This window comes from Neovison vison, chromosome 7 (genome assembly GCF_020171115.1).
Source record: "Neovison vison isolate M4711 chromosome 7, ASM_NN_V1, whole genome shotgun sequence".
Taxonomy (NCBI): Eukaryota; Metazoa; Chordata; class Mammalia; order Carnivora; family Mustelidae; genus Neogale; species Neogale vison.
Window position 1 is genome coordinate 167,634,217 of NC_058097.1, and position 25,042 is coordinate 167,659,258.

Consider the following 25,042-nt stretch of genomic DNA (forward strand, 5'->3'; position numbering starts at 1 on the left):
TGTCTGGGACTACCTGAAGGATTGATACAAGACAGTTGTCTAACTCACAACTCTCCTAGGTCAGAAAAATGGCAGGTGTTACCTGAAAATGTTGCAAACATAACAAATACTTCCCAGTTACCTGGGGCAAAAGAGCAACATATCATAGACCCCTAAGCAAGGGTGAAATGCTGAAGGGAGAGATTCTTTGGGCAGTTATGGCATTTAATAGCACCTGTGCTTAGAAAACCCAAATGCATGCCCAAAGCAAGATGCATGTTTAGAAAAGACCAGAGAAATGCACCAGCTTTGTCTTTGGGCTGATCCCTCCAGGAAGAGTGCAAGTGTGGCTAAGTATTGAAGGAGGGAAGATTCCACTTTCTCTTGCCTTCCCTCTTTCTGTCTCTCCCTCCCTTTCATTTCCCTCTTTCCATCTTCTGTCCATCTTTCTTTCCCTCTCTTCACCTTTGGACCCCGCTCCCAGCCTGCCCTGGCATTCGAGGAAATCTATCTGAAACCTAAACTCAAGGTCAGGGACAGATTTGAGTGACCAGATATGACAAGGAATATAGTCTCTGTAAAAATAATCTGGAAAGTCATTGAACAAATGCACCACTATAGCATTCAACAATAAAGAAAGACTAAAAAAAACCAAGGAAACCCTGGGGAAGGGAGAGAATTCTATCTCTAGATCTCAAGTCACTGCAATATTCGAATAGCCAGTGTTCAAATAAAGACACAAGGCAAATAAATAGCAAGGTATGGCTATTCACAGGAATAAAATCAGCAGACAGGAATCATCCCTGAGGAAGCCCAGACACTGAACTTACTAGATAAGAGTTCAAAACGACTATACTAAATGTGCTCAAAGAACTAAAGGAAAACGCGGATGAAGAAACTAAGAAGTTAGGAACTTTAGGTATGAGTTAAATGAGCATATCCATGAAGGGACAGGAACTAACACAAAGGAACCAAACAGATAGTCTGCAGCTGAGAAGTATAACTGAAATGAAAAATTCACTAGAAGAAAGCAGATTTGAATAGGCTGAGGAAAGAATCCTTGAACTTGAAGAGCAGACTGTTGTAATTAACCAGTCTGAGCTGCTTAAAGAAAAATATGGATACAGGGAGGGAAATGCATTTGAAATCATTCTACCACACACTTTCCCGCTACGGCGCCTCCATTTCTGTGATCACTTGGTGTGATCTCCAGGACGGGCCAGGCTGGCTTTATGTCCACTTGGTCTGTGCTGTGCCACAGGGCGCTGGATTTAGAAGGCCCTGTGATCACCTTTATTCTCTGCTGTTGCTATCTTCAACTTTTCAATAATTTTTGAATAAGATACTTGGCAAATTATGTAGTTGGCCCTGAGTAGAATTTGCATGTGGTGTTTATCATTGAGGACCCTCTGCAGACTATAAGATTTACCAGAATTAGAACTGAGTGTGTTGTTCAGCAATTACTTAGAATAGTACCAGGTATGTGGTTGGCAGACCGTATATTCTTAGATGGAACATATCAGCGACACATATGTCATTTTATTAGTGGAATGGTAAAGCTCTCTCACAAAGGTATTGCAAATTATATAAGAGTATATATTAAAAGTTCTTGATGCCTAGTGGTTTGTGACATGTGTCTTGTCCCTTTCTTGGTTCTGTAATGTATTATTGAACGCTCCCCGTATGCTTAACACTTTGTTGTAGAAGTGATTGGCATTTTTCCTGCCTTTGATGGACTTCTGTTTCAGTTGGTGGTGCGTGATAAAAAGTGGGGAGAGCAATTAGTCCTATTACTCAGTCCATCTTGCTGATCATGTGATTCTTGTAGGTGTCAGGCACCTCGTCCCTAAGAGCCCAGGTACCTGGTAGAGGCAGAAAACACAGGAGTGTTCATAGACCTGGACAATCATTTCGCTGCAGAGGTGGGTTGTAGGTGGTAGAAAAGTACTGCCAATTATTGACTGATTCCTGTGTTCTAGATCTTGTGTGGCCCTACATATATTATCTCAGTTAATAAAGTTTTACCCGCAGCGCATACTAATGAAGTAGCTATTATCTCTGTTGTGTAAATGAGGCACTGGGACGTGGGGGTTGAGCACCTTGTCTGTCTCACATAGTTTGTAAGTGATAGAAATGGGATTTAAACTTAGCCCTTTTTTATTTTTTTTTTCAGAGTCTGTGCTTATTCATTTGAACATTCCACATACTTTTTTTTTTTTTTTAAAGATTTTATTTATTCATTTGACAGAGAAAGAGAGAGATCACAAGCAGGCAGGCAGGCAGAGAGAGAGAGAAGCAGGTTCCCTGCTGAGCAGAGAGCCCAATGCGGGGCTCGATCCCAGGACCCTGAGATCATGACCTCAGCCGAAGGCAGAGGCTTAATCCACTGAGCCACCCAGGTGCCCCTCCACACACGTTTTTTAGGGGCTTACTTTTCATGTACTAGTCACTGTAGATGGTGGACACGTGTGACTTCACAGTGTCCTACAGAGGAGACATATCCCGTTGTCTTTTCCTGGAGCTCCCCCCAAAGGAACAGGTGGCACCAGGGAGAAGCCCCAGAAGGGGGTTGGCAGGTGCACACCGCTTCTGTGGGGGGAACAATGTGATTTGCCTTGTTGCCCAATAAGAGGAGCCTCAAGAAATGGCTTTTTGGAAGAAACCTTCCAAAACTCCTCTCCCTCTTAGAATTTTGTATGTCATCTGGCGGGTTTCTGGCCATCCTTTGGTGACATGGTGCAGGTAGGGGAAATACGTCATTGTCCATTTCTGGAAATTATCTGGATCCACCCAGTGCTATTAAACTCAGCCTGTAAAACAGGCAAGCACCTCTTGAGTGAAATTTGGCTGATCTTCAGGCTCTTGGTATTTATCTTGTAGAAGCTGCCTCCTGGATCCAAGAATCACGCCTGCTTTCTCCCTCCAGGACTAAATATGCTTATGGTGTGTTTTCAGGTTAAAATAGCAACATTCTCTATTTTAAATACTAATATGTTACTTCATAGGCAAAGTAAAAGCAAAAGCTGGCTCACTTGTCAAACCTAATTTCTGGGCCCTGATGGATCTTTCTGGCTGGAGCAATAAAAGCGCTCCTGGTTAAAGAGTGAGGGAGGGAATTAAGCTTGGTGTCTGGCGTATGAGCCCCTAACAGACCCAGCACAGAAAGTGGGGACCTCTTCCCCTCCAGTTCACAGCTGTCTGAGAAAATAGCTGCCCAGTAGTGACAGGCTTATCTGAATGTTCTGATTGTCACAGATTTTCATTATTGAGATGTTGACTACCACTGGGTTTCCCTTTGGGAGATTCCAAGCTGATTATGCTGTGATTTTTCAGAGGGTAAAGAAAGAACAAGTTGAGGTGAATCACAGTGAGTTAACTTGAGTGGTTTGATTTCTTACATAACTTCCATTCCAAAGCCATTCACTGAGGCCAAGACAGGTTCTTGGTGTCTGTCTCTGTCTCTCTCTGTCCAGTGAATTTGGTCTGAAACCTTTCCCTTACCTGGACATCACTGTCTCCTTAACAGCTGAGCTGTCACTGGGAAGTGAAATTGATTACAATTTTTTTTTTTAATGCCACAGCTGTTGTTTTTACCTCAGCTGGTTCCCATAATTCCCCAGATGGTAAACATATGTTTATAGGCACATAGAGAAAGAAGCTATATGGAATTCCTAATTCCATCACCAATTCTTATTTTTCCTTTCATGCAGAAAGTCACATTCGCAGAGCTGGGGAATATTATACATTGGGAGATTAATATTTCTGTGCATTAAGATTTTGGAAACAGCAGGACAGCTAATGATATGCTAATGAGCTGACAGTTTTTATGGATCGTAATGGAAGTCGACAAGTGTCTTTCTTGGCTTTTATGCAAGCTGGAATATTTTATTAACTGTCTTCAGGGCAGAAATACATAATTGGTTGCATTTTTGAAAATCCTCCTTGTGAGTTTCTCAAGTCTTACTTTTTGTTAGCCTGTTGCCAAAGCTTGGGTCCTTGCCAGCTCATAAACAGAACACATCTTCATCCCGTATTTACATGCCCAGCAGGAACTCTCCCCACCCCTTTTCTGTTTCAAAGCAATTTGTTTCAGTGTTTTAGCATACAAAAAGAGAGAACCATTTTCTTCAATGTAAACAGAGATCTGCAGGGAAATAAGAGCTTTAAAAAAGAATTAGCATTTGTTTGGTGGCAAAGCCGCTTTTATTTGTATCAGAAAGCTCTGAATGTTAGAAGGCTTTGCCCAGTCTTAGTTATTCCATACATAAGAGGGTACTAATGGTATAATTTTTCTAATCTTTATTGCATCTTTGTGTATTTCTTACCACGGAATGAGAAATGTTCTTGGAACATGGAAATAATAGGCATTAGCTCCCCAAACAAATACTCATGATGTATAACCTACCTGGTGCAAATTTATGTCCCAGTGCCTGGTGAGCTGAGTGCAGGAGGTAGAGGCTGGCAACTGGTGGATTCAACAAAGCAAAAAAACCTATCCATTTTTTTCCCACCTTCCACCTATAAACTATAAACTGTAGTAAAAGTTTATTAATTTGGGCTTTGCTCTTTAGGAATTTATTCAGATTCTCAGCTTGGCTGAGATTTAGCTTTGCAGGAATGTTGAGAAATGGATTGTTTAGCAAATTAATAGTGTAAATAAGATTGCAGGGGAGAATATTAAGCTACCTAAAAGGGTCTCTTGTTTGCTAGCACTAAAAAACTCTTTGAGCAAACTGTTAGCGTCTAATGCAGATAATTTATGTTTGGTTGATTAAGTATCAGATTATCTGTTAAAGCAATTAAGATTGAACCTTATTTCGCAACAGGACCTTGTTCTAGCAACTGTCTTGTTAGCTCCTATGAGACTTTCTCAAATTATCTATTTTTTACTTATACCGTGTTGGAGTAGCTTAGCCCTGGGTTTGGAGTTAGTAGACCTGTAATTAATGGCCCAAGATTAAAGTGCCTTTTAGGAAAACTACTCAAGTTACCAAAGCCTTGGGTTTTTCGTAGGTCAAATGACTGGTGATCTGGTCCTGGATCAGTAGCTGGCATTGTGTGTCTCAAAATCACCTTGGAAGCTTTTTCAAAATACATCTGATGTCCCCAAGCTCCTCTAAAATTCTAATATGTATTCCTGGTTTAAAAACTGATATCCTACATGGTCTTTATGATGAGGGAGCAGGAGGCTGGCTGAGGACAGAGTAGAGGCTGGCACCTTGCACCCCCTCTTCACCTGCTCCCCTCCATATGTGTAGCATTCCTTAGGCACCCCTGACTGCCATAAAACGATAAATAGTTAACTTGCAGGGATCGCAGTCCTGCAGAACAGGAATCTCCCTTGCTCTACAGGTATCCTAGAGATCTAAACAGGGAGGTTACCTTATCAATAGCACAAATTTCCAGAGGCAAATAACTCTCATTTCCTGAAGCCCTAATGTCCCCCTCCCCACTATAAACTGGAGGAGACTGAGGTAGAAGGGAATGTAAATGACAGCAGGGTCATAATACCCCACTAAGAATCTCCCAACTATCTTGATGTTAATGCCTGACCTAAAAACGACATTGATCAAGCCATAAGGGCAAGGACTCCCCCCCCCCGCACCTTGTAGGCCCACCTTAGCACATGAGAGCTCTGTTGAAATCTCCCATCCCTTCACCACCTCCCCCCAACCGTAAGGTATATAACACGCCTACCCTCACAACCCGGGGCAGCAGCATCTCTGCCTGCCCACGGGTCCTGTCCCCGTGCTCTAATAAACCACCATTTTGCACCAAAGATGTCTCAAGAATTCTTTCTTGGTCATCGGCTCCGGACCTCAGCCCACCGAACCTCACCTAGGTTCTAGAACTTCATCATTTATAGACTCTACCAGCTCTGAAAATGATATTGCTCAATATTCTGTAATTAATAGTTTTTAGGAATTTGATGCTTTTCAAGTATTTATTGTGCCCGCTATGAGAAATATACTATAGTAGAAGCTGGAGGGAACCACGAGATGGAAATCTGACTTTGCCTTCATAGTGTCTGTAATCTGGTAATCCTGTCCATTGCAACTCAGATCCAAATCACTGAGATTTTATTCATGTGTTAGCATTTGGATGATGCTTTTGTCACCACTGGGAACTTTTAATGAATAAAGCCTCCTGCTTCCCCTGCTCCTCCAAAAGAAAACCCACAAATGATTGACAACAGAGCAGGGTATTTTTTTTTTTTTTTTTTTTTTTTAAGTGGAACTCTGACTTTTCATCAGAATCTTCCAGGATAGCTTTTCACAAAGAAGTGTCCTGGGCCCCCTCGACCCTCCTGAAACAGAATTTGAGGCATGACCCAGGAATCTGAATGTTAAACTTGAGGATTTTACCCAGACTCGGTGCGTATGCAAGGTGATTCCTAAGAAACTCAAAGTTTGGGAAGCACTGTCCTGATTGATGGTGTGAAATGCAGCATGGGTCTAAAAAAATGAGATCAGGTGAGGCCAGGTAATAAGAGCCTGCCAGAGTTGCATTTTTCAGGTAAGTGTAGATACAGTGACAGTTAAATGAGAACAAACAGAAACCCGTGTCATTCTTCTAATTTTGTCTTTGGGAGAAGTTGCAGGGATAGAAGGAACATTATCATCAGTAGATATTGCCAGGTGACTTTGCTGTGAGATGTAAGAGTGAGCTTCGGTATAGGTTTATATTTTATAAAGCGCTTTTCTTTTCTGAAGAAAACTACATGCTTAGCAAATGCTGCTTTTGACAAAGATCCAGGTACAGAACAGTTTATATGGCAATTCAATGCAAAACCTTCTGGTTCCTGTTCTGGGGAAGGTGTTAGGATATAGACACATGCATGTGTGTGCATATATACTTGTATATACACATATGCACGCACACATGCTCAGACTTCTTCGGGTTACAGCTGATATTTGTACAGTGTGTGGCTGTCCTTCTTTTAGTCTAGCATGGAATTAAATCCGTTCAAATAAATTACATTTCCATCTTGATTTATTTGGCAAGAACAAGTATTCGTGCCAGTATGTGGGCTGACCTCTGTGACCTTTCCTCAGAGCAAATACCAAGTACTTTGAGTTTTGGTGGTAATGGGCATTGAAAAGCTGTCAGCTCTTATTTCTGTTTGTGTTCATGTCAACGTCATTAACCTTCACCTGAGGATCTGTAGAACACCCCCCAGTGTGGGTCAAATTAAAAGTGGGAAGGCAGAAGTGATGATGGGGGCAGGTGGAAGGAAGGTGTGGGGGAGGCAATTTGTAATTTACAATGTAGCTAAAATCAGTAGTCACCTTTAAAAATAGGAAAAGGAAAACCAATATGTACTAAATTACCTTGCTACTGAGTGAACAGAAGGGATATCCTTTTCAAATGGATTTCCATTCATTTTTAGAAAGGAAATTAATACTGTGACAAGTATACTCTGGGTTTGAGTGCCATTTCCATGGCTGATTAAAAATAAGAATGGGCTTGGGGCGCCAGGGTGGCTCAGTGGGTTAAAGCCTCTGCCTTTGGCTCAGGTCATGACCTCAGGGTTCTGGGATTAAGCCTAGCATCAGGCTCTTTCCTCAGCAGGGAGCCTGCTTCCCTTCCTCTCTCTCTGCCTGCCTCTCTGCCTGCTTGTGATCTCTGTCTGTCAAATGAATAAATAAAATCTTAAAAAAAAAAAAAAAACAAGAATGGGCCTGGTTTTTCCTGGTACATGTGCTTTCTCTGCTTCCACATCTCCTAGGGTGATCAGCTGTCCCCGTGTGCCTATGAGTCTGTTTTAGCACCGGCAGTCCTAGGTCCTGGGAAACCCTAAATCCTGAGCAGACCTGGGATTGCTGGTTACTCTGAATTCACCCGTATTCAACCTATTCAAATCAGACAGATGTTTTCTGATGTGTCTCTCCATTCTGTATCATCGTCTTTGATGGAAGCATATAGCTTTGTCTATTTTTTGGTTTAACTTGAAAGGTAGTGAGAGCCCAGAGATCTAAATTGTGACAATCTTCCAGAACTTGAGTGCTAGAAGGATCTTTAGCGTTTGCATCCAGACTTTTTTCCAGAGGAAGCAACTGAAACTCAGAGCAGGTGTTTGACTGAATGCTTCAAGTTCACTCACTTAGCTTGAGATGGATCCAGAACTTGAGCCCGGGTCTCCTGACTTCCAATCCCACGCTTTTCTCCTATTTCTCAAATGTGCTTGAAAGGTGCCCTGGGCACTCAAAGGCATGATCTTGCTTTGAGAAACTGAGCAGCTTTGTGTCAGGAAGAAGCTGATTGACTTAACTGATGCTCCATTAATTGGTCTCTGGGATTTCCCACAAAAGACTCTGAATTCATATTGAGAAGCAGTGGTAGGGGTTTCCTCCCCATTGAGGAGGTTGTCTCCTCTTAAAATCACAAATCCTGCATCATCCTCAAAGAGGAAGAGGTTAACAAATATATTCAATTCCGAGAAAGAGTCCTATGATCCTGTTATTTCTATTAATGTTTCCAATTCATATTTCGGTCTGAAATAAGCAGAAAACAGCGTTTGTTGATTGCCTTCTGTTTAGAAGACGAGCACATAATGTTACCCCCTGTGGAAGACTTGCAGCACGATCTTAGGCCTATATTTTATTTACAGATTAAGCTTAATATTCTGAATTGGCTTCTGCATCTTCCGTCTGTTCTGTGATATATCTTCTCTCAAATCAAGAAGAAAAAAAAACCCCTAAAACCAAAATCTTGATACTCAACTTAAAAAAAAAAAAAACCCAAAATCAAGTCAATATTGTCATTGCAAGATGGCAATCCCATTGACTTTTTTTTTTTTTTTTTTAAGATTTTATTTATTTATTTGACAGAGAGAAGTTGGCAGAGAGGCAGGCAGGGGGTGGGGGAAGCAGAGTCCCTGCTGAGCAGAGAGCCAGATGCAGGGCTCTATCCCAGGACCCTGAGATCATGACCTGAGCCAAAGGCAGAAGCTTTAACCCACTGAGCCACCCAGGTACTCCTCATTTACTATCTTAAATCAGGTTGTTCTTCCAGACTGAGTTACAGAATGAAAAGACCCCCTTTTACTCACAATGTGATGCTGAGCAAGTTTTAAGACTCCCCAACAAACACTCATGTTATTCAGTTAACAGAGAGTGAAGGTTGTATGCAATTCTTTCCATGTCTCCTTTTATTTCCTCAATTAAATGAATCAAAAAGATTTAGTCTAATATATTTGTAGTGTCTTTTCTCCCTTGCTTAAAATAATCACCCGAGTTGGCAAGATTTAATGTTCCAGGATGACTTAGGCCTTGAGGAAATTTTAGTTTCATCAGTGTCTTTTTGGGTCAGTAGCTGAAGACAATTTACTGGTAGATCCTTCCTGTTACAATGTCATTCACACCCACCAGTGGTAACTAATGATAGTTTTCTTTTTTCCTTTTTTTAGATTTTTAAATTTTATTTGACAGACAGAGATCACAAGTAGGCAGAGAGGCAAGCAGAGAGAGGGGAGGGAAGCAGGCTCCCTGCTGAGCAGAGAGCCTGATATGGGGCTGGATCCCAGGACCCTGAGATCCTGACCCGAGCTGAAGGCAGAGGCTTTAACCTACTGAGCCACCCAGGCACCCCTAATGATAGTTTTCTTAAGACGAATGTACTTTTTAAGATTTCCAGAGGAGGGTGGTTTGGAGTAGCTCACTGGGGACTCAGGGTTTTGAGTGAGGATGCCAGTGTTGTAAAAAACATTGTGCCCTGTAGATAGCATGTGACTATCCAGGGGCCACTGGAACTGGTAACCATAATCTTGATCACCACCTCTCTCTTCTGTTATCAAGGGAATCATCCAAGATGGGAAAATCATCTTTATGCCAAATGGATACATAACTCAATGTCCGAACCTGAATCGCAGTAAGTAGCCACTTGAAACATTTATAAATTTCTAATATTATGTAACTTACTGGTAATAAGCATGTCTCCCAAAGCATACAAAAACTGTGGACTTCTGGGGTAGTGGGGACAGGGAGATAATTTATCATCTATATCATATACTTCTGTGTCTTCCAAGTTTTAAAAAGTTTATGTGTTAAAGATTTACCATCAGAAGATGAGAAAAAGACTACATTAGCAGTTGGGTTCTATGGATTGATGCAGGAAGAGAGGTGTAATAGGACAGTGTAAATAGTAAACATCTGTTTAAATTGCTTGGATTAAAGGTGGGTTTAGTTTCTCCTCTTCTATGTAATGATTCACAGTTTTCCAGTCACCTCTCAATAAAAATGAGGGCTTAATTTAATTTAAAAACGTCCTATTGCCTTTTCAGTTAATGGTCCTTTTTTCTTGTTCCTCTCTTTCTCCCTGTTAATAAAAGGAGAAGACCAAGACCTGAAATCCTGGGTGATTTTCCTCCAATTGCAAAGTAATACTTAGCCAGAAAAGCAAAACCCCTTCAACATAGCCAAGCAACTATTGTAAAAATTTCGTTATTGTATTAGCACTGTATCAACATTTCTTATTATTTTCTCTATTGAGCTTGTCCAACTTGCAGTGATTTCTTAAGCCTGGTGCAAGGAATAATGGATTTGCAAGAGCTCTTGGCCAAGATGACTGCCAAAGTAGGTATCTAAATTTGACTTGTGATGTTTCATTTCTTTCTTAGTCCTATCTGGAATTTCAAGCGATATGCTATAATGGAAACATTTTTAGCCTTGGCATCTGCAATATGTTACTATAAAAATGGTTTATGCTTACTTGAAATAGGACTACCTATAGAAAACATGACCATTTACCTCTTTGATACTATTAGGCTGTGTCAAAATGTTTACTTGAAGAATGTTTGGAGGAAAGAGGCTGTATGTATCACTGTGGATTCCCTGGGAGAGGAAAAGGAATTTGCCCACTGGCCATTCAACTAGTAACACTGTGAGATGATAGATGGTCAGAGGCACTGCTGCTTATAAACTAATGCATTTTGAATGTAAGAATAATTGCCAATAATCAGAAGGGGCAAAATAGTCATTGTGAGGAACCGATTACTGGCACGAGAAGGCATTATATCACCTTTCTAAGATGTGATTTATTTCAGGACTGGTCTTGAGTTAAATAGTGGAGGAGGCAAACTTTGCCTGTTATTACATTCAGTTTTATAGTTGTACATCTTTTCCTTCTCTCCATCATCCAGTTAACAAGCATTTTTTGAGGATCTGCTATTGGCCACTGTGTCAGACACAAAGGAGGCGGTAATGAACAAGGCACTATGGCTACTCCAGAAGATACCGAGGGTGGAACCAAAAATGTAGACAGTTAGAGGGTTTGGTATGTGAGGTTTAGATTTATAACAAAAAGCTGTGAGCCTTGTGTTGAAAGGCACTGGATAAATAGAAAATATGTCTGATGCTATTGTTAGGATACCAATCAGTCATGCACGGGAGTCCCAGCCTAGGGTGAAGAAGGAATTAGATTGGGCCAAAGAGACATAATCTGTGAAAGGAAGAATTTTAATAACAGAGAAAATGATACATTAATCCTATGCCACCTGCGGCTATGACTGCTCCCAGCCATGAGCCAAGCAACATGAAGGGGGGAAAAATTTAGTAGGTTGTTAAGTGTTTGGGAGGCAGGGCTATGCTGGACCCATCAATTGTGCTGCCAAAGATAAGGTTTCTCTCTCAAACCAGTTTTGGGCCAGGTTGTCTTTTGTCTGGAAAGGAGAGACAGAACACTTTTGTTGGAGACCCCGAGACTGGAGAGCTGAAGCATTAGCTTTTCGGTTCAGAGTACAGTGGAAATGTGAAATGCAGCCAATTATTTGCCTTCCCGGCTTGTGGCATATAGAGGCTTGTGTTTTTAATTCTTCGGGAGCAGCTTGATCTCAATAGTGTTGATTATATTATAGCTTGCTACCAGATTTTTGGAACGAGAAACATGCCACTCAGTCTCAGGTGATTGTGGTTCCTCGGCTTTAAGGATGCTCCTTTCTTTCTCGTTCTTTCCTTCTGCAGAGAATGTCATTTTTCTCTTTCTAGCCGTACATTATCTAGGAGCCACATTGAGCTCTGTCCTCCAAACGTTATTATGTAAAATGGGCATTTGTGAGACAGTAGATATCTAATTGTGGGCAATTGCAAGCAGAAAATGGTTTCATCCACATTCTAAACCCCGCCTCTGGCTCTTTGGAAGATTTATAAGTCTGTTTCTTCGAAACCGTGAATAGAATTATAATCAGAAAACCAAGGACTTCATTTTCAGGGGAAGATTTTGGAATCTACAGTAATCTAGAAGAGGACCATTGGTAAACTTGTTTAGAAGGATTAGCTAGTTAATTTTAGGCTCTGTAGGCCAAGAGGCAAAATAGAAAATATTATGTATAAATTTATTTAACTATAATCACTTGCGATATGAGCACTAAAAAATGTAAAAATCATTCTTAGCTCATAGGTCAGAGGAAAGTGAGTGGTGGGCCAGATTTGGTCCACGGGCCCAAATTTGTCAACCCCTAATTTAGAAAATGCTGGAAAGTCAGTCATAGGAGGTAATATTTACAGAGTATTTGCTGTGTGTTAGTTACAGTGCTTAAATGTTTTGTATTCCCTATCACTTTACTCCTCACAACAGCCCTGTGAGTTGGGGTTGATTTATTAGCTCGCTTCCCAGATGAGGAGACTCAGTTTCAGGAATGGTAAAACTCTTCCCAAGACCATGGATGGCAGAGCTGGGACGCAGGCTCAGATCCTGAAAGCTGCATCATGACCAAGAAAGTCTGTAGTTGGAGAAGGGAGGATTAGAAAGAGGAACAAAAGACATAAAGAAGGAAAGACTGATGGAGAGAGGCAGGTTGGCCACTACCAGCTTGGGGATGGAAAGACCTGGGAGAACAATGGGCCAAATGGAAGAGAGGAATGTGTGTTCTGATGGAACCTGCTGGGAGCGAAACCTGAGCTTGAAGCCTGTAGCAGGTTTTGGAGGGGAAAGTCAGGGCAAGAACAAGGCTCCTAAACTCACCCTTTTGTTTATAATCTGTTTTCCTTGGAAATCTGTTTGGATGTTGAGTCCTAGGTTCCCATACTGTGTGTTTCTGCAGGACCATGCAGGGCCCCTTATATTCCATGATCTCCTTAAAGGTTTTCAGATCATCAAGGCTTCCCAGAATCACACTGCAAACCTAGGATAAACCAGGTGAATTCTTAGCCAAGAATTCTTCAATAATTCTCAAGGAATATCGTTCCCTCTTGTCTGTGCCAGTCTGAACAGGAAGGCCTTCTTTCTGTGCTTCATCTAAACCTTATTTCCTTTACGTGTACTCTTACACTGAGGATTACAGGCCTTTGAGGGCACATCTTTATGTGGGAGTTTCTGTTAAGAGCTCTCAATGTGGGCAGACCCTGCTCCCTAACACCTCTCCCCTTTACCCTGTGCAGCCATCAAGGTCGGACCTTGGAGGCTCATTGACCTTCTCCCAGTAGGTGTTTCTCCATATGTAAAAGGATGACAATTAATTTTGGTTTTATGAAGATCCCATGAGACCAGACAAGTGAGATTTAAAGGTCTGGTTTGGTGGATCGGTATACAGTAGGCACTCACTAAGCTGAAGTTGTTCATTTTGTTGTTAAACCTAGAAAAAAATGGACAGCCACTAGGGAGAGATGGTCACTAAGAAAATGTCCACCTTGCCTGGCAACAGACATGAGTTGCTGTCGGGTTCCTGGTCTTAGAGTTAGGTGCCAGGAGGTCTTGGAAAACCATGGGAAGTCCTTACACCGTGTCCTAGCGGAAGGCTATGGCATCTTACCAGAGAATAAGCCCACTGCACAAGCTGGATAGGAGTTGGGAGCCATAATCACATCAAACAGATGCACCACCAGATGAGCTCAGGGCTCTGCCCAGGAGGGCTTGCTCTTTCTTTTCTCTCTTCAGGAGAGAGGGTGCTGCAGGATGACTATGCCCTTGCTGAACGAAGGACATATCATGGGAGGAGCTTACATGTACCTTCAGGTCAAGGTTCATAAGAGCCCTCTTTGAAAAATCCTGGCATCCTGGCACAGTGAACCTTTTTCAAGGTAGAGAAGTACAGGGAAGGTGTCTTCTGTCCCATTCCCTAAGCCATCTGCAAGAGACCACCGGTCCCTGGCTTCCTCTGGGAGTTCTCTCGGGTAGTCCTGACATTGTGGGAACGAACCCACTGCTGGGCTGGCTACCTCGTGATGGGGTCGGGACCGGTCTTGCTCTTGTATCCCACCTGTCCTGTCATTGCATTCTGCCTGCACGCTCAGGAAGAAGGGATGCTGGAGACTGGGAATTTGATTACTGACCCTCAAATCTTTGACAAATCTATTTATGCAAATCAAGCAGCACTTGGAGTGGCATTTCAGCTTGTAACATATTTAATTTTGAGACTTGCATTGTTGTGAGGAGCTCAATAGTGATTTTTCCAGTTAAGCTTAAAAGTTTAACACAATGAAAGACTTTTTTCCCCCTTCGATGTAGCAAATGCCAAATAAATAGCATTTCAAAGAAAGAAAAGCGCACCCCACTGCACGACTAATGTACTCATCCATTTGTTGACCTCTTGCTGTGAAAAAGTCCTCCAATGTCTGTCTTTGAATGTGTAGAGTTAAGAATAAATAATTCTGCCCATGGTTGTTTAGATAAATGCATGAACAAAGGTAAGACTGAACACAGGTGTAGATTTGTTTCTGGATCTATTTTGGATCTGTAGGCATTCTTGGAGGAAATGGCAGGTAGTGTAGAAATAGCTTTTGAAAATGAATTTGGGTAAAATCAGCATGCTAATACCAGTCACAAATTGTAAGTCATTTTTTGGTTCAGAGCTGTTTTTCTCCTTTCATTGTTCCCTAGTATTTAACCCGGGGAAGAAGAAAGGTAAAGTTACATAGTAAGTGTCTTTGAAAAATTAGCTTTTTGCTTTAATATGTCTTTGCTTTTGTGCCTTTCTCATGCACATTTCTTATTACAGAGATTAGGGCTTTTCAGTGTTGTCAGAAAAGGCTAAATGTTTTAAGAAGTAGAAACAGAGTTCAGAAGGGAACCATCAGCTCTGAGAATAACTTCCATTGAAACTGAGGTTTTCTTGGTATTGAGTTTTGTAGGTGAGCATAGCTCAGTTTTGTGGGACAGTATGGGAAATTGACGATACTGCCTTTAGGCAAATTCCTGGGTTTTCAGGAAACTTGGGCAGTCACAGAATTGCTTTTGGAGTCATTTAGTCTTTAAGTTTCTTGGAGTGGTGTAGGCAATAGATTATTGGAGATTTTCAGAGTGAGGCTCATTTCTTCTCACAAATGCCCTGTTCTCAGCCACTTTTAGGAGGGACGCAGGTCTAGTTAACTCTTTTTCAACCCAGGGTCATCCATCAGTCAGTACCCTTTTGTAGGATCTACAGGGGCTATAGAAGTGAAGAAAAGGTAATATTCAGTGAGCTGTCACTACCTCTTACCTATATGTGGTTTTACTCACTTAACCTCACCAAATTCTAAGAAGTGTATTTAATATGTCCCCTAAAAAGTTACCAAATAACTTAACTCTCATGGACTCCAGAAACTCTCATTAAGCCAGAGCTTTACATGAATCTGAATTTTTAGAAGATGGTGCATGTGGGAATGGTCCCAGGGGGCTAATATTTTCGGTATAGTTAACTCTGCATTCTGATGGTGGTACAGGTGCTTGTCTAGCATCCTATTTGTTTTTTCCCTGCCCACAAAAGGCAGGTGGGGAACTATTTTTCTTGAAAGATTCTAAACTTTTGGAGGAAGAGAATGAAATAAATGACAAAAGCCAAATTTGGAATTACATGTGGATTCCATTTTTATTTTTATTTATTATTTATTATTATTTTTAAAGATTTTGTTTATTTATTTGACAGGCAGAGATCACAAGTAGGCAGAGAGGCAGACAGAGAGAGAGGGGGAAGTAGGCTCCCTGCCGAACAAAGACTCCTATGCAGGGCTTGATCCCAGGACTCTGGGATCATGATCTGAGCCAAAGGCAGAGGCTTTAACCCACTAAGCCACCCAGGTGCCCCAGTGGATTCCATTTTTAGACAGTGGTGCTCATCAGTGCTGGTAGGAGTAATTGAGAGGAACACGTAAGGAATGGAGCCACAGTTAGCATAGATAGATTTAGGGAGTCCTCAACCATATTCAACCATTATATCTAAAATATTGGCTTGAAATGGTCTTGGTTGGACCAGAGACTGGATTGCTCTAGGTGGGGAAAATACCAAAGACACAGAGGTACAAGTATGGTAGAGGAAGAAAATAGAAACTCCTTGGACTTAGAAAGTAGTATGTTTTTCAATCAAGGCAGTCTCTAAAGAAAAAGGGGAAATGGTAATACTGCTATTGGATCAAGTTACACTTAAGTATGTGTGAGATTCTGTCTCAAAAAGTTGAATTTTTTCCCCCATCATATGTTTGAAGGCGCCTGCCGTAAGCTGCATGGAACGTGACCAGGAGAGAGGCTTGGCCTCCTGTCATGTGAGCTCTTCAGTGAACATGGTGGTGCTGGGTGTGGCCCAGAGCAGGTGTGAAGACAGGCTGACCTCCGATGTTCGGAGAGAGGAGGTTGGTTAGGACTGGGTAGAAGGCAAAAGCAGGTCGGATAGGAAAAGTGGGGAGAGATTTCACAGCTCCCACCAAGAAAGAGGTTTCAAACATCCAGAGCTCCCCAAGAGAAGTTTTTAAGGGTAGTGTCCTTCTGCCGTAGTTGTGCGAAGAGAGGCTGGTGAGTCCCTGAAAGGGGTTACTTGTCACGACCTTCCAACGTTATGACCCTTTCCAAGTCAGAGACTCTAAGGTTCTGCGATTACTGAGAATAGTTGCGGGACTTGTGCACATGGAACAGGCTTCTCCCCAAATCCTGATCGGACCATTGGTTTGGTTGCCGCTTGTCACCTTTGAACACCAAAGTGGATTCCTGGGGCATTCATTCCATTCATGCTGGGGGTCCTGAGCAGAGGAGAAACCAGATCCTTATATGCATTTCGCTTTTCCTGGCCCCAGCTCCCAGGAATTTTTCAGAAGAGAGGAAGCAGTGACTTCCTGCCTGAAAACCGTGGCACTCTGGTTAGTGTGCGAACACGGAGAGAATAGTGGGAGATAAATGTTAGTGCATCGGGGGTGCCGATGAGATCTCCTGTAAACATTGTCATGAGTCCTTGAGAACACATTCATTATGAGTGTTTCTGTGTGGGCTTGAGCCGGAAGCACACATGTTTATGTACACTCATGAGGTCCCTGAGATACAGTTTAATGTCTCATTTGGTGCTCATTAGACCTTAGGAGCCAATATGTCTTCAGTTTAAAATGATTCCACCTCATGGTTTTTTTTTTTTTTTTTTTTTAAATAATCTGGCTAAGAATAAGTAGGCTACTCTGAGCATTTATTTTTTCCTTCTCCTTGGATTTCCAGCCCCCACCTCCCCATTAGCTTTGTTAGGGTAATGCAACTGAATGAAAGTAATTACACCTAGTAACTTTTATTTGCAGTTAAATTATGCAGAGACGAGACTCAGTCAGTTGGAAAACTGTCACTGTGAGAAGACCTGCCAAGTGAGTGGACTTCTCTATAGAGATCAAGACTCCTGGGTTGACGGGGATCACTGCCGGAACTGCACTTGCAAAGTAAGCCTCTTTGTCAATAAACAGAGTGGTAGGGGGGCGTTCTCACTACTTATTGTATAATCTGGTCTTGCAGTATACAATGCTGACTTTAGGAAGTCTGTATGATCTTTCCACCAATAAGCTTCTGCCTCGCAACCTGAGCCATTGTGAGGGGAACCTGGAAGAGTGTCATTTCCTTTCTAAATACTTGGAAGTTAAAATCAGCTTCTATTTGGCAGCACACTCTAATATGACCTAACATTGTTACTGTCAGACTTAGTGTGTGGAGTTTGAGGATTGAGAACATCAGAGGGAGGAAGGGACTTCGGTGATTTTTCAAGCAATCTAACAGTTAGCTTCAGTCACAGCTTTTCACTGCTAGAATACATTTTATTTATTTTTTATTTTTTTAAAATATTTTATTTATTTATTTGACAGAGAGAGATCACAAGTAAGCAGAGAGGCAGGCAGAGAGAGGGGGAAGTAGGCTCCCCACTGAGCAGAGAACCTAATGCGGGGACTCGATCCCAGGACCCTGAGACCATGACCCGAGCAGAAGGCAGAGGCTTAACCCACTGAGCCACCCAGGTGCTCCTAGGATACATTTTAGAACGAGGTATAGTTAGTTAGTTTCTAGATGTTTTTATTGTAATTTACAAGGTCTCTGTCATCTGTTTCAGAGACTTGCAAGACCCACCTTCCCCTATACCACCCCCACCCCCTCCCTCCGACTTCCAGGGTATCCATCATCTGTTTACTCCATCTCTTTCAGAGAATTCAAGAGCACCCCCAGAATGAGTCTGTGAACTCTGTGCAGTTGAAATTATTTGATAACTATCTGAAGGATGCCTTTATGTGGGGAAAATACAAAATGGATTGTTAGGGCCTCAGTAATGATTGACAGGGTCTGCAGAAGGTGTTATTTATGTTCTTGGAAAAATAGACTTTTGTTTTCTGCCTAATCTACTTAGCCCACATGGGCAGGTGGAATGAAGGCAGTGATGTATATCAGAAAAGTAATTGAGGTGGCACAGGTTCATCTGGGCTGGAGAAAATGCTTCATTTGTGATCCTCGAGTAGACTGGGAATTCCTCACACTGCTTCTCTTTCCCTGATGAGATTTCTGAGATGACATGTGAGCTTTTGCCAAAAAGGGGAATTTCAAAGAGCACTTCTGAGATTCCTTTTCCTGTGTTTCCTTCCTCAGAGTGGCACTGTCGAGTGTCGAAGGATGTCCTGTCCCCCTCTCAATTGCTCCCCGGACTCCCTCCCGGTGCACATTGCTGGCCAGTGCTGTAAGGTCTGCAGACGTAAGTACTGACTGAGGGTCAGAGTGGTCCTCTGTGCTTTGAGATTTTTTTCCCCTAATGTTCAGGCCCCAGCTGATGAACATTGATGACATGAATTACCAGAAGTTGATACTAAATGTATGACAAGAAGAACTTCCTATGTTAATCAACTGTGATGTGCAGATACTTTATATAGGCTATCTTTTTTTAAAATCTCCTATCAACTCTAATTACTATTCTTTCCATTCCCTATAGAAGGAACTGGTGTTCACAGGGATTAACTACTTGTCTAGGGTCAAACCTCTGGTGTAATGGGTTGTGTTGATCATGAGGTTGTAACTCCAAAGCTCCATATGCTTTGGTCCCTCTTCTTCTGAATGATGAAGTTTAAGGTCCAGATTCTATAGGCTTTGTGAGGTCTTGGCCAGATTTCCTGTTTTGAGATGAGCTTCAGTTAAGATACTGACACAACTGCCTTCAGAGTTGGCTTGTCCAAGCTACAGGATTTAAATACTCTTACTCTGTCTTGCAGAGGACACCATTTCAGATGAAATAGTGAAATGAGCCTGGAGAGACCAGCCGTAAGAGTAAAAGCTGTCATTAAGAATGCTTGGCAGGTGCCATTTACTATGTAGGTGCTACACTTCTGTTTGCTTACTGACTACTCACTACAGTCCTTTGGGTGGGGATTATTCTCCCTGTTTTACAGGAAGCTTAGGGAAGTTAACTTACCAAGGTCGCAACCCTTGTAAGTGACCCCGGTGAGATAGGAAGCTAGTGGTGCCTGATGACAAAGCCCGTTGTCTTTTCTTCCATCCATAGGGTCTTCTGTAGCAAGAGTCTATGTTAGACACTTGTCATCATTTTAAGGTCATTTCTCTACCAAAAATATCATCATCAATGCATCTTCTAAACCCAGTGGTATAGCTTTTTGCCAAGAACAGCCTTTCTCCTAATAGGACAGTAGAGGTGGGGATTGCTTGTCTGGTCACACCAGCCTGGAACTTTCTTGGACTTTTTCAAAAGGGCCTTGGAAAGATCCTTCCTCCTTACGGTTGGCACAGTACACCTACTGGTCTGGAGGATGGGACTTGGAGTTGATCTAAAAAGAGAAACTTCCTTGTTTGTTTCAAGCACTTTGGAAAGCCCTATTGGGCAATACAGGTAGCTCAGAGGCTGAGATGTTGACATGGTACTTTGATCCTATCAATGATGGAAAGGTTGTCGGTACAGGTTATTATTATTTTTTTTTTTCCCCAAACTCGATATTCTAACAGTGAACAGACGAAGAGGATGAAAAACTACTGGGAATTTGTTTAAAAAATAAGTTACTTCTAGTCCATTATTTTGAGTTCTCTGGATAGGTCTGTGAATAGTGACTCTAGGAAGTTGTTTGAACATGGGAAGAGATGAGTCTTTCAGCTGTTTTGTGTTTTATTCTTTTGATTTTCTCATTATAGAAGCAGTGTGTGTCTTGTGTGACGTTTGAACTCACTGGAGTAAAGAGGATGGAAAAAGTATCTCCTAACACCACTACTTGGGAATAATCACTCTTGAAATTTCAGTGGATTTCATTTTTTAAAATTCTGTTTTGTGTGAGATGAGCTTCAGTTAAGATACTGACACAACTGCCTTCAGAGTTGGCTTGTCCAAGCTACAGGATTTAAATACTCTTACTCTGTTTTGCAAAGGTTGAGATCTTGTTGTGCAGATAATTTTTATCCTACTTCATTGATTTACTTACACACACACACACACACACACACACACGGACTTTGTGCCCAACATGGGGATGGAACTCATGCCCCTGAGATGGAGTCACATGTTCTACCAACTGAGCCAGTCAGGCACCCCCACTGACTTACTATTATGACTTCAGTGTATTTCTGTGCTTTAAAGAACACTATATAAACTTTTTTTTTTTTTTAAAGATTTTATTTATTTATTTGACAGAGAGAGATCACAAGTAGGCAGAGAGGCAGGCAGAGAGAGATAGAGAGGAGGAAGCAGGCTCCCTGCTGAGCAGAGAGCCCAATGCGGGACTCGATCCCAGGACCCCGAGATCATGACCTGAGCCGAAGGCAGCGGCTTAACCCACTGAGCCACCCAGGCGCCCCCTATATAAACTTTTTAAAAGAATTCATTTAAAGTAAATTAATTGACAAATAGCATTAGTTTCAGAGGTGGAGTTTAGTGATTCATCAGTCCTCTTTTTTTTTTTAAGATTTTATTTATTTAGGGGTGCCTGAGTGGCTCAGTGTGTTAAAGCCTCTGCCTTTGGCTCAGGTCATGATCCCAGGGTCCTGGGATCAAGCCCGGCATCAGGCTCTCTGCCCAGCAGGGTGCCTGCATCTCGTCCTCTCTCTCTGCCTGCCTCTCTGCCTACTTGTGATCTCTGTCAAATAAATAAATAAAATCTTAATAAAAAAGATGTTATTTATTCGACAGAGAGAGAGAGTAAATAAATAAAATCTTAAAAAAAAGATTTTATTTATTTATTTGACAGACAGAGAGAGAGATCACAAGTAGGCAGAGAGGCAGGCAGAGAGAGAGGGGGAAGCAGGCTCCCTGCTGAGCAGAGAGCCCAATGCAGGGCTCGATCCCAGGACCCTGAGATCATGACCTGAGCCAAAGGCAGAGGCTTGAGCCCACTGAGCCACCCAGGTGCCCCTGTTTCATTGTTCTTGATTGCATAACGTATTTAACCATTCTCCAATTTTCCCACTTTTCACGATTATAAATTACTCTTCAATAACATGCTTTGTATAGAAAACATACTTTGTAGTTTATATTTTCTTAAGATACTGTTCTCCAGAGTAGAATCAGTGGGCCAAAACACTGCCATTTTCAAGGACCCTCATGTATGTCACATTGTCCCCTCAGTAGAAGTGTTGGGGATAGTCACTTTTCTTTGTTCCAATTCCTTTGAGAGTTTTAAGTTTTGAAAAATATTTTAGGAAGTTACACGATTTTACCAACATGCTGATATACAGCTAATTAAAATATCAGTGTGTGTTTTTCTTTTTTGTTTTGTTTTGTTTTTTGTCTTTTTTTGTTTGTTTTTATTTTTTCTTTTTGTTTTGTTTTTGCTTTTGGAATTCATAGCAGTTTAGCTAGACAGTACTGATTTTCTCAGCAGTTCCAGTTGGTTTGTAGTTTAACAAGATGGTAATAAAAATAAATGAGTGAATGCTAGGTAAGAAGAAAAAATGTAAACCACAAAGAAATGATGCAAAGTTCTCTGGATATTTCAAAGGTTAAGAACCTCTGGTTTCGAGGGCTTTCATTTCTTCATAGTTGTTAACAGAAATACACATTAGGCAGTTAGTACTAGTGCCTGGAGTAGTGATAAATGAGCCCTCTGTGCTTCAGAGGGTTCACTTTGAAGGTAGGTGATTTACAGTGTCTGGAATTCTCAGTGCGGTCACATTAGGCACATGGATAAGGCACTATCAGACCACACACGGATGGCTTGTGGGACAGTGCTGGGGAGATTAGGGAGACAGGTGCAGTAGACCTGGGGTGCTCCCTGGAGGAAGTGGAGCCAAACTAAATGTTTTTAGCTGTCCGGAAGATGAGTGGGTTGCACAGTGGAGAGGAGCAGAGGAGAATGAGGATGAATAAAGCAGAGTTCCAACACTAGCCGGTAGAATTTCTAGGAGTTTCAAATACGTTCATATCAGAAGAAGATATGGAGATACTTACTTTCATTGTCGGTTTGGATAAAATTTCCTAAGCTTCTGTTTGGGTTTGGGTGGACCAGTGCTCTGGAAACTCTGAGAAAAGGTATTGATCGGCTCAGGCAAAAGGAGCTATACATAAAAGCAAATGGTTTTGCCGGCTGACTTCATAAGTGTTGACGCACTTCTCATGGCCTCAGGACCTGCAGCACTTAAAGATGGGGGCGTTTGTTTGGTAATAGGAAAAAGAATTTGGTCTAAGTGTTCATGTCTTAGTTCATTGGTTGGAAAAAGAGCTTTGTCCTTGTGTTTGGATCAAAAGACCCAGACGCTCATGTAGTCTCCACGGACAGGGCAGCTTTCGTACGGAGGTTTTCAGATCGGATACTACGATGGTCTTCTCTCTCAGGAGAGCCTTCTAGATTCCTCATTTATGGACATGATGGCCCAGGAATTTATTCCCAGGGCCCCACTCTGATCTACTAATCCAGCATCTCTAAACAGTGGTGCGCTGTGGGCTGTCTTCCGGTAGACTGACTTGAGAACTACCATAGAGCGTGGGGAGGGGAGAGAGAGGATGATGGACAGGCAGTCTTCAGCTCTGCAGCACAGCACTTGCACGGGAAAAGAGGTGGTAGAGGGAAGGGAGTTACTCTGTTTGGTAGCAGGATTTTGGTAGGTGAGAGGAAGGAATCTGTGAAGGTGGGTGTGGGATAGGGGACGACAGTGGTATTCCTTTGAATTCATGCAGTCATTCGTACTCTGGTTCCTCTCCCAACATTGTCCTTCCCTCTGGGTACAACTGTGTGCACATGTGGAAAATTTGTTCTATGTCAGGTGCTATATTTAGCCCTTCCAGTGACCTGAACACAGCCCCCACTGTTACCCCATTTTACGGGTGAGGGATTGAAGCACAGAGACGTAACTTACCCAAGGTCTCTCAGCCTTGGTGGAGCCAAAATAAAACCCAGGTGGTCTCTGGCTCCAGAGCTGGTGCTCTTAACCCATCTCCTGTCCCCACTGCAGTCTAGGGAGATGGACGCACCCCCACATTACAACAGAGTATTGTGGAAAGTGCTTGTTGAGCAAGAAGCAGAGGTAGCATAGAGAAGGGAGCGATTAACTCCCATCAGAACCGGGTGCATATGAGGAAGACGTCACAGGGTGAGTTACAGTTGAGTAGGCTGTTTATTAAATAAATAGAAGTTTGCCACGTTGACAAGGTAGGCGGGAACACACCTAATAGATTCATACATGCAAAAGTCAAGGAAGCAGACATCGCATTGACTTTGTAGTCAAAAGCAAGATTCGAGGGAAGGGTTGGGGGCATCATTAGAGTGCTTTACCAAGGCTGTTGCATTGGGAGAGCCGGAAGCAGGGTGGCTGGTTATGGGCTTCAGGCATGTTCCAGGTAGAGGAGATGGGATTGACAGGCCTCCACTGCCTGGAGAGGTAAAAAGGAAGGGATGGATGGATGAGAGTGATGGCCCAAAGGCCTGGCACATGGTAGGTCCTCCATAACTTTTTTTTTTTTTTTTTGGTAAGAGACAGATGAATCAGGGGTGGAGCATCTGTAAGGGAGAAGTTGCCAGGTTTTGAACCAGAGTCTGTAGGAGACTCCTAGTGTGATTAACAGAACTAAGACAGGTGGAGGAAGTAGTGCAGGGCGTGATGCGTCTGTTGGGCATGTGTGAGCCGGAGATGCTGGAGGGACACTCAGCACGATGCGGGCTCTTGCTCAGAGAGGCAGTACCTGGAGCCAGATCTGTGAATGAGCTCACTGAGGTGGGGAGGATTCCTGGGTGTGAACCTTCCCTATCTGCCCATCTCCTTTACAGTGCAGTTCAGGGGGCTAGTTTTGATATTCTAACCCACTGATTGCCATGGGATGGCTGGAGTGTGTGTCGGGTACACATACTTAAATTAAGACAGAACAGCCTAATGTCTGTATCTGACAGGGCTGCCAAGTGCCTCCTGCCAATTGTTTATTCAGTGTGCACCCAGATGGCGAAAGTGTCCAGTCATCGTACTGGAGTAATCAGGTCCAAATTGGAAGGGCCCCATGTCTGTGGGTGGACAGAGATGCATCTGGATAACTATTTCTCGAAACCCTCAGGACACTGGTTTCTGATATCACAGAGAAGTGCGTGTTGGTGCCAGGTTTCAATTTTATGGTCGTACACTGTGAAATAGTCTAGCTGGCTTGTCCCCAGTGTGATATGAAGGGCTTCAGGTATGCATTTACATTTCTATTCCTACTGAAAGCTGTTGGAATGGAGTCCCACATGCCCCAGCCAAAGGCACTGGAGCCTGACTCACCTTATGCTTGAATTTCCTCAGACATCAAAAATAAGCCTTTTGGCTGTAGATCAAGAGGTAGGATAATGAGGATTGATGTCAGACGTATGGAGGGCAGTGACAGAAAAGGAGGGGTACGGTCGGAGAAGTGGGTCGGACAAAAGAGAAAGCAACGGGTGTTCTTGTGACCTACCCTGGTGATCCTGAAAGCTGGCCCAAG

General features: G+C 42.5%; 1 protein-coding gene across 2 annotated transcripts in view; it reads left to right on the forward strand.

Moving 5' to 3' along the window:
• NELL1 (neural EGFL like 1) overlaps positions 1-25,042 on the forward strand; it is an 830,042-nt gene that overhangs the window by 172,555 nt on the left and 632,445 nt on the right. For both annotated transcript variants that reach the window (XM_044258965.1, XM_044258966.1), the window contains exons 6-9: positions 9,777-9,849; positions 10,471-10,553; positions 17,442-17,576; positions 18,763-18,865. In XM_044258965.1, coding sequence (XP_044114900.1) covers positions 9,777-9,849; positions 10,471-10,553; positions 17,442-17,576; positions 18,763-18,865 — 394 coding nt within the window. The remainder of the gene's footprint in view (positions 1-9,776; positions 9,850-10,470; positions 10,554-17,441; positions 17,577-18,762; positions 18,866-25,042) is intronic.